Genomic DNA, 9285 nt, shown 5'->3' with positions numbered 1-9285 from the left:
AATATTGTCAAATAGAGTCATTGCGCTGTTAGTAACAAAAAATTTATACTTATACTGTTTGAGTAATTGTTATTTAATAATAATAATAATAATAATAATAATACATGTAAAAATAAAAATAATAATAATAATAATACATGTAAAAATAATAATAATAATAATAATAATAATAATAATAAAAAAAAAACTATGATGATGACGATGATGATGATGATGATAAGTCGTACATATATGTAACAGTTGAATAAAATTATCGTTATATTGAAAGCGACTTATATTGATAGTGCTTCATATGCACAGCTCAAAGATACTTCGAGCGTAAAATATAATGTTTATCAACCACATCAAAAATGATAACTTTGTAACCACGCAACCACATTTAACCCATTGACAAACAATCTTTGGCTTAATCATGGCAGTAATATCATTAAAAAAATCATTTTCGATACACAAAAGTACAATTAAAAAAACCCCACTAATTTCACATTAAAAGAATTTGAAATAAAAAGACATATAGGGTAATCTAAGATATACTTATTTCTCGTATTTAAGTGTTTGCCAGCGTGAAGTATAATTACATAGAAATATGATTAGGTATCTATATATCAATAACATGAATTTATATTTTTTCTGTATAAACTAGGCTTGATGTTACCCCTCTACCGTGCGCATGCTCAAACATCACCAGTCCCCTTAGGTAAGTTAAATATTTGCTGCTTTGTGTTGTATATGTTTATATTAATTAACAGTCATCTAAACTGATGTATATAGTTTATTTTTCTTGTACATATAAACATATAATTATATAATTCCTTCTATTACCCAAAGTGCAGTCTAATTATACTACAAGCACAACTTTTATTCTATAACGATTTCACATCTTCACATCTACCCATGAAAAAAAAAAAGATTCTGAAATAAAAAAAAATACATCGATAGCAATAAAATAAGAATATTATCGAAAATTGATAACAGGTTGGTTCATTGACTGTAAAACAAAGGCCACGATCGCAGTTCTAGGCAACATTCAGCCCTAATTAAAAATCATCGCTTTAAAGATGGGCGATCTTTACAATCGCCACATAATTTGTGTATGTATATTGTTTGAGAAGTACTGAAAGATATGTTGTTGGTAGCTATGGTACTTTTATTGAGCATTGCTTTAAAACATTGTGAGATACTTTATTTTAAGATCTAGCAACGTGAGAGCTTATATAAATTTTGGATTTGGTGATGAAATGTACAAAGAGGATATACAGAAGATAATAGAAGATCAAATTCGAAGGATATATGGCATAGATTATGACGTACTGATGATCGACGATTACGTCATTGATATTGCAAGTCACATGGTAGCCACTACGCTCAAACCAATAACTCCTGACCGTAAGTTACACGAAATTCATTGACATTTTCGTAATTTCTGTTGTTATTTCAAGCAGTGTACCATGCTCTAAATGATAAAGAAGCCAAAGAATATATACTAACTCGTGCTTTAATAGTGATTTATTCAAACCGTTATTTTGATTTAGCCTCGTGTGACTGAGGGATTGCCTTTGATGGCTGAGTCAAAATAATTGCAGCCAACTGTGAGATCGTAAGAGGCGACTAAATGGGTTCAAATTACTGGAGTCTATGCATCTCTTGGCTCCAGCAGATGAGGTGGTTTTGACCCCTGATTGATGCACACCAAATCAAAATGAACAAGCATAAACATTTTGATTTAAACTATTAGCAAATGTCATTTGTTAAAAGTACAAATTGTCTCTTTTTCCCAGTCGGATTTCTTCAAAATTGCTTATTTGACTGAATTACTGAAGTATATAATTCCCGATTTATACTCGTTACAAAATTTAAATTACCTTAGGTGAATTACAACTTCTATTAATTATGCTAATTAAAAGTAGAGCTATTTTATTTGTTTATTTGACAATATAGTTTTTCAATTTTCACAAAATGATAGCATGAAACGAGTACCGCTTTAACCATTATAAGATTATTTGTTGCTCTACTATTAATGAAATAAGCATTGCTAGTTTAATTTTACCTCATCTTTGCCATTACTTCTACGTTTTGTGATATTATTTTCAGCCGGTGTGCGGGCAAGTCTTACCATCTGGGTATACAACATGACCTACACCAGTGATCTTGCAGATTCAAATTCTGATAATTTCCAAAATCTTGCAAAACCATTTTGCAATGACGTAAGTTTCCAATCTTTTCGTCTTATTTTTTTTAGTTAAATATTCTTAGTCAATATAAAGTAATGTTTCTTTTATTTTATGTACGACAATCGGTACTGCAGTAACGTATGTGAAAGATTTTAGAGCTAATAAAACACATAGCTGGCTCTTTAGCTAAAGTCGAATATTTAACTATCATTTTATGCACTGCCAAATTCTGAATTGTCTTAATTTTCACTTACAAACTAATAAAATGAAAATTATTTGTTCTTTCTCATCTAACAGTTACGACGGATATTTTTACTGAGCTCTTTGCAGTCAAGATATTATAGTTGTCAAGTCAAGGAGTTCAGGTATTTTATTCAACCCAGTATATTATTATTTTTAAATTATATATTACATTAATTATAACTGCAAATAATTATTGTGAGGAAGCTACCCAGCTAGCGTGCGGAACGTCAGTGGTTCTACCAGGTGCCCGTTCGTTCCTGGAATAATGCGGTCTTCCACCACAGTTAAAACTGGAAAGTCGCTACATGGCTTCTGCTGTGTTGGCCCGACATAAAACCCAACTAGTTGAGTTCTTTTCTGAATTATCTAGCTATCGGACGTACCGTTATATGTCCCAACGCCGCTAAATGTGGCAATTGCCACTAAATGTCGCCAAATCATATGCTTTAAATGTCGCAATGGTAACTTTATAAACTAATTAGATTTATTATGAGTAAAAATTTCTTAAAAGTTATAGTAACGTTTTTATCGCTCGTTTTTATGAATACAAAGTCCTAATTACTAGGCTTTTATAACTTCCTATGTAAGTGAAAACTAACTACGGTCTTAAAACTCCTTAACAGAAGAAATTAAGTTCTTAACTCTTCACATTACAAGTTAAACAGTTTTAAAGAACGGTTCGGTACCAACTCACTTTTGCAAAATTGTCATTTTATTAGATATTCGACCATGCGACCACATACATGCACCGAGGACATGTTGTTAGGAAAATGACCGCGCGACCACATACACGTACCACAGGATTCCCCTTCTTTTACGAGAAATGGACAAAGACCTGCTCGCCCTTTTATTAAAGGGCATACTTCATTTCCTTATTATAATGTTAAGGAGGCTTATTTTCCCACATATGTCTTAAACTCGTTGATATACACAAACGGTTTCGTAAACCAAGCGAGTGGTCAGTTTTCGTCCTTTTAAGTTCGCTTTGACATTTTTTTTATAATTTTGCAATGCTTTACATCCAAATCGCACAAAATACGATTTTTTATTTATTTCTGAGTATAATATTTATCATCATTTGCATATTTTTCTGTTTTAAGTGTCCCAGCTAATCCATGTAACAAATTATATTTTTATGTATTTAGGCCTTTGACCTCATTGGAGTCCCTATAATATATTATCATATATACCTGTGTGTTTCTTTTCTCTTTTGTAATGTGTTCGTTCGATTCATGAATGTATATGGTGTTCAATAAAAAGAAAAAAATCCACAACATTTTACTATTCTTTCTTTTAACAATCGAATTATTCTCAGTCCAGACGAGGCATTTCTAACAAACTGAAAATTGTTATTAATACTATTAATTTACAGAGAGGATCCAGACATTGTCAACACAGATGTGTGGTTCACCGGTAGAGATGTGTTTGGTTTACAGACGTCAGTTAAAAAGATTATTCTTGACAATGCCCGTGTTGTGAACGTGTCGAACACGAGTCGTAAAATAATTGGAACGCTTCTGATTACACCAAAATCTGGAAATGATTCTAACGTGACAATTACTATCCCAGTAAACCCGGAGACCACCATATCACCAACTCCATCAACCCGACCTCCTAAATGGAAAGGTAAGAAGAAGTCAACATATTTGAGGATATGATTAAAATGTATTTTATATTTACATATCCACAGGGGATCTACTTTGGTGGAATTTAACATTGCAAAGATAATGTAATTCATGTCTCTTTTTTTAAAATAAAAAATGCACGTTAACTGCACATCATTATCTATTTTTTTTAGATGGAATGCCATATGTAGAAACAGTACTGAACTTCACTGGCGTTGATTATAATGCATCACTTTGGGACACAAGCAGTTATTTCTTCAAAACACACGCCAACAAGTTTTGCAAAGACGTAAGTATCAACTATAAAATCTTCAGTTGTCCATAGAAACTCACAAAGTCAAAACTGCGGAAAGGAAAACAAATTTAACTGTTTGAATTTAGTTAGAATATAACCTGATAACAGTTTGTTCTTCTTGTGAATGTATCAAAATCAATTCGTTTCAGAATAATGTATACATATAAATGAATGACATTTTCACTAATTTTAGTGCTTCCTAAATTATTCGTTAATCATTACCATGCTAAAGATCTTAAATGTTATTGACCATCTTTCAGTCTGGACCAAACAATTCACCATTTTTAGGAAAAAATTCCAAAGATGTGCTAACTGAATAGTGAACAGTGCAGACCAAGATCAGACGATACGGAAGTGTCTGCTGATCTTGATTTGCACTGCTTGCATGGGTAACTTCAGTGACCAACAGCAGACTAAAGATTAATTAGAAAATTAAAAGGAATCACTTTACAGAACACTGTAATCATTATGTAAAGTTTTGTTTTGTTAGTTGGAGAGAATGATATTGCAGAGCAGCTGGAAGAGAGATTTCTACGATTGCAGTCTTGTGAATATATAGTAAGTAATCTCTTATCATTAACTGACAATGACAATTTCAATAATAATAGAAGAGCGCATTGAATTGTTATTGTATTAAAATGAAAATTCCGATTCAATGAACAATTCAGTTTTATCCTCAATTAATTTATCTTCATTGTATTCGTTTTTGTATTTTCTGATCGAAGATCAGTAAAATACAAAGCAGACATTCAATCTCTGACACAGAATTTCACGACAGACCTAACAACAAGTAGTTCTCAAAACAGCTTAAAACTATCGATTTAAAAGAAAGAAATATTTTAATTTTGTTACAAGTATCCAACAAAATACAACGCATTCAAAGTTTATATTATAGAATTGCCAATAAATACACAATCACAAATTACGCGGATGAATATGATTTTAATCAATGAAAAAGCTATTTTTAGCGATGTCGATTACCGAATACAACACAAATAAATCTGACTGCCGAGTAGTGGAGTATATAAATTCTACATGTCGGTCTGTTTGGGCGAGAAGATTTTCGCTAAATTATTTACTTCAATTTTAAACAGCAGGTTTATCCTGAACAAAATACCTCGAAAAACTTATAAGGATTACAAACCCGAAATGCAATGGAAGTTCTAAATTTAGAATGACTTGATTTTAGTATAATAACTTCTTCGTGGTGCAGGGGTAACGCGCTCGTTTTGTGTGTGAGAGGTCTGAAGTTCAAATCCCACTCAAGACAATTTAAAAAAAAAAGATTTTAAGTGTCTTTGTTAAAGAAGTGACCATGATATATAAGGATAAAGTGTGTCTGTCATAAAAAATGAACATAAATGATTTTTTGTTGCAACTCTAGTTATGCAAATTCCGTATGTATCAAACTCTTTTGCCTTGCAAGATGAATTATAGTACATAAAAATAATTTAACTAATACAGGAACATATATACAGGACGATTTAGATTACAAAGATCAGAAAATACCACAGAGCTTGCAGCCCTTTCATTACTCCATTTGGTCCTCTGTTTTAGCAATGTTTCATATCAGTATTGTTACATTTTTTCCTGGTCATTCTTAATCATTGATATATTATATTTTAGTGTTGAGGATTGAATATCGCTAACGCCGGTGCCGGGGGGGCATGAGTGACGCAGTGCCAGTGCAAGAATGATGTTGCATTATCCCTCATACACAGACTCAATAAAACCGAGTCTACGATTTTTAATTTTTGTTTCTTGTCTTTATTGCTCGCAAGGGCTCTCCTTTTTACCAAAATTTGTTAAGCCTTTAAACACCAATGATCTTTGATTTATACATTGACAAATAATGATGAATGTATGATAACGTACGTTTCAGCCCTCCAGCGGTTGGTCAGTTACATCCAACTTTGAGGACAGTTATCCACATCAACTCCAATGTTCGAACCCCTGACGATCTGATTGACATAATAAAGACATATGGCGACAAGTACATCTTTCCCGGTAACCTTGAAACTTACAGAGTAGGGGATCTTTACATCATTCTTAAAGACGGCCGATTTGATATTTACTCATCTAGTTACGGAACACACACAACGATTGAATATCCGAAGACAACGGCGACACTGATGCCGAGTATATTTACAACATTTAGTTACAGTTCACCTACAATGACGTCAGGGGATACGACAAAGCCACCCGTTTCCACCATTGTTATTGTATACAGTATGTTGATTCATATTTATTACTTGGAACTTAAATATGTTATAAGTACATGTCAGATTGCTGTGATTAAAATGTTGATAACTTATTGATAACACATTTTAAGCATTCTAAGATTACAGTTCATTTGTAGATTATAATGAATATTGTTAGGAACATAACAGATGAAATTATGGTAACAATCGTGTTAATTTCAAAAAACAAAATCCAAAAAAAACAAAAAACAATTACCTTTAGCAATTTTGTAAACTGCAGACAGACAGCAGATATATAGCTATAAAAACCAATATAAGTGTATCACCTAAAAAAGTATGCTGAATTGAACATAATTTGTATTTAAACTTTCATACAAAATACTAAAACACTATAACTATGTGTCATGCAACAACATGCAAAAGAACAAACAATATAGTTTAAACTAATAATGGCCGATGAGTAATTTTTATGAAACCGTCAAAGTACACAAAAATAATGATTTGATTTTAATTTCTACAGATGCCACTGCAGCTTTTATTGAGAGCCAGCTGATTGACTTTACATACACGACTGATTTACAAGACACAACATCTAACAGATTTATGTCGCTGGAAAAAGCATTCTGTGAAGATGTATAAAATGTTTTATTTATTCATTGATTTATTAAAAACATAATATACCATTCTTCTGATGTAAATGTCACTTTTAGGGATATATAGTGACCTAGTGGTTGCGGTCGTTGAGTTCAAACCACTTTCCTCTCACTGCTGTAGGTTTGATCCGCGCCAGCGTTTCTGAATTCTTTCATGTGAAAAAGCTATCCTGCTAGCTTACAGAACTTTTGTGGTTCTACTCAGGCTCACAATTGTGCGTGAATTAGTGCATAAAGTGGCATCCGAGCTCTTTATCCGCCAGTAAAGGTTAAAAGTCGATACCCCCCCCCCCCCCCCCCCAATAAAATAAATAAACGAATAAAAAAAAATAAATGAATAAAAATAAATAAACAAATAAAAACAACAATAACAACAACAACACAAATAAGTTATTAGCTTTATCGGTATCTTTCGTTTACATTGTAACCGTTAAGTGATGAATGTATGAATATTATGACTAAATAATTGTTATGCCATTGTTAATTCGTTTATTTATTAAGCTTTTATAGAAAAACAATTTAAATATTGTTATTTTTTTTTCGAATATTATACATAAGAATTGTCATATATTAATAAAACACAAACATGTTCAATACACAAAACAATAATTTGGTTAATTGGTTTCTTTTACATATTTCAGATTGATAGATTTTTCAAATCTAGTACCCTTCATATGTACTATAGGAATTGTAAAATAACTGGATTTACGTAAGTTGTTGTTTAATGAATTAAAATATATATGATTGATATAAGAATAAACTTATGACCGGTACATATAAGTGTCAAACGAAAAATGAAGAAGAAAAAACCATGTTAAAGTATACCATAATTTCAAACAATATGATTTTGATTTTTAGTTGCAGTATAAATGCAGATTTCATCTTATTTACCTTTATACCTTGAAAGCATTTGTTACTTCTTTCTGAACATCATATTTTGAAAATGTATTTTCTATAGTCTATAATCACTGTTCTTGATTTGTGATCGACAAACTGATTTTCTTCTAGATCGGATCCCAAACTATCATTCGTACTTCAATTCACATCTCCATCAGGGAACCACCTACAGACTACCGTTCCTTCAGTGCTAATTCAGAAAGCCCCAAAGGCTGAGATCAGGCAGATGACGGTTCTAAAGATAGGTGGCCTCAACTTGTTATACCAGCAGATTGGATTTACAGTTTCTGTCACCAATTTTACGTTTGACAGCACTCCAACTATATCTCCTACCGGCACCATTGTTGTTCCATCCACTAGAATTCCAATTATATACAGTAAGGACAGTTACCTTTTAGATACTTTATTATTTTTGGTTAGAGATAAACAAGCAATACAATACCTTTTTTCAGGACAAAGTGTTTGACGATGTTAATTCACAATCGCATATGATAACATGACAACATGCAAAAAAGTAGCTAAGGTTTTTTTTCTTTTCTTTTCTTTTTTAAACTTGATTAACCAGCATTGAATGCAGATAAGAAATTCGATGTTTTCTTGAATTGATTGATACATCTATAGCATTGTATTAAGAAATTGAGATATATTTTAGATATTTCATAAGCGCTCGTTGGCACTCATCAATATAGCAACAAATATTTTTTTGAAATAAATTAAATCATTTTATTTAAATAACTAAATTAAAAGTTAAAATATAAATTCATATTCTAGTATAAGTCTAATTTTCTAAGGAAACAATCAATGGAACAGTTTTAGTGATAATATTTCATTGAATATACAGTTGATAATTATTTGGCGATGTGTTTCTTGTATACAACTTGACTTGATGTTCTTCAGCTGCGGTCCTTCTGAATGTGTTTTGTGATGTCGCCATGGATGTCAGCGGTGGTCTTCAAAACAAAAATTCTCAAGTTTTTCTTCGTCTGCAAAGAAATTTCTGTCAAGAAGTAATAATGAAATTGCCTTTCCTTCATATTTCTTGTCTAAATATAATTTTGGATGATACTTATGTAACTTTAATACATTGTATGGGACATTTGAACTTGTGTTTATAATTCAGATTTTACGTTTGCTTGACATTAGAATGCAAAGCAAATATCTTTTTACAGAATATTCATGTTGAAACAACAACAACAAAAA

The 9285-nt window shown here is 31.6% G+C and overlaps 1 protein-coding gene across 1 annotated transcript in view; it reads left to right on the top strand.

The window, feature by feature from the left end:
• Window positions 1-648: 648 nt before the first annotated feature.
• LOC132727065 (neurogenic locus notch homolog protein 2-like) overlaps window positions 649-9285 on the top strand; it is a 53267-nt gene continuing 44630 nt past the window's right edge. The window contains exons 1-12 of the mRNA XM_060712475.1: window positions 649-697; window positions 1193-1386; window positions 2092-2204; window positions 2469-2536; window positions 3787-4040; window positions 4213-4328; window positions 4825-4892; window positions 6217-6563; window positions 7056-7168; window positions 7830-7897; window positions 8197-8462; window positions 8983-9092. Of these exons, the coding sequence (XP_060568458.1) occupies window positions 1239-1386; window positions 2092-2204; window positions 2469-2536; window positions 3787-4040; window positions 4213-4328; window positions 4825-4892; window positions 6217-6563; window positions 7056-7168; window positions 7830-7897; window positions 8197-8462; window positions 8983-9092 (1671 nt within the window). The 5' untranslated portion in view covers window positions 649-697; window positions 1193-1238. The remainder of the gene's footprint in view (window positions 698-1192; window positions 1387-2091; window positions 2205-2468; window positions 2537-3786; window positions 4041-4212; window positions 4329-4824; window positions 4893-6216; window positions 6564-7055; window positions 7169-7829; window positions 7898-8196; window positions 8463-8982; window positions 9093-9285) is intronic.

This window comes from Ruditapes philippinarum, unplaced genomic scaffold, assembly GCF_026571515.1.
Source record: "Ruditapes philippinarum isolate M1 unplaced genomic scaffold, ASM2657151v2 ctg123_1_1_1_1, whole genome shotgun sequence".
Classification (NCBI taxonomy): Eukaryota; Metazoa; Mollusca; class Bivalvia; order Venerida; family Veneridae; genus Ruditapes; species Ruditapes philippinarum.
Note: the sequence above shows the minus strand (reverse complement) of the source record. Positions and strands in the feature narration are given on the sequence as shown.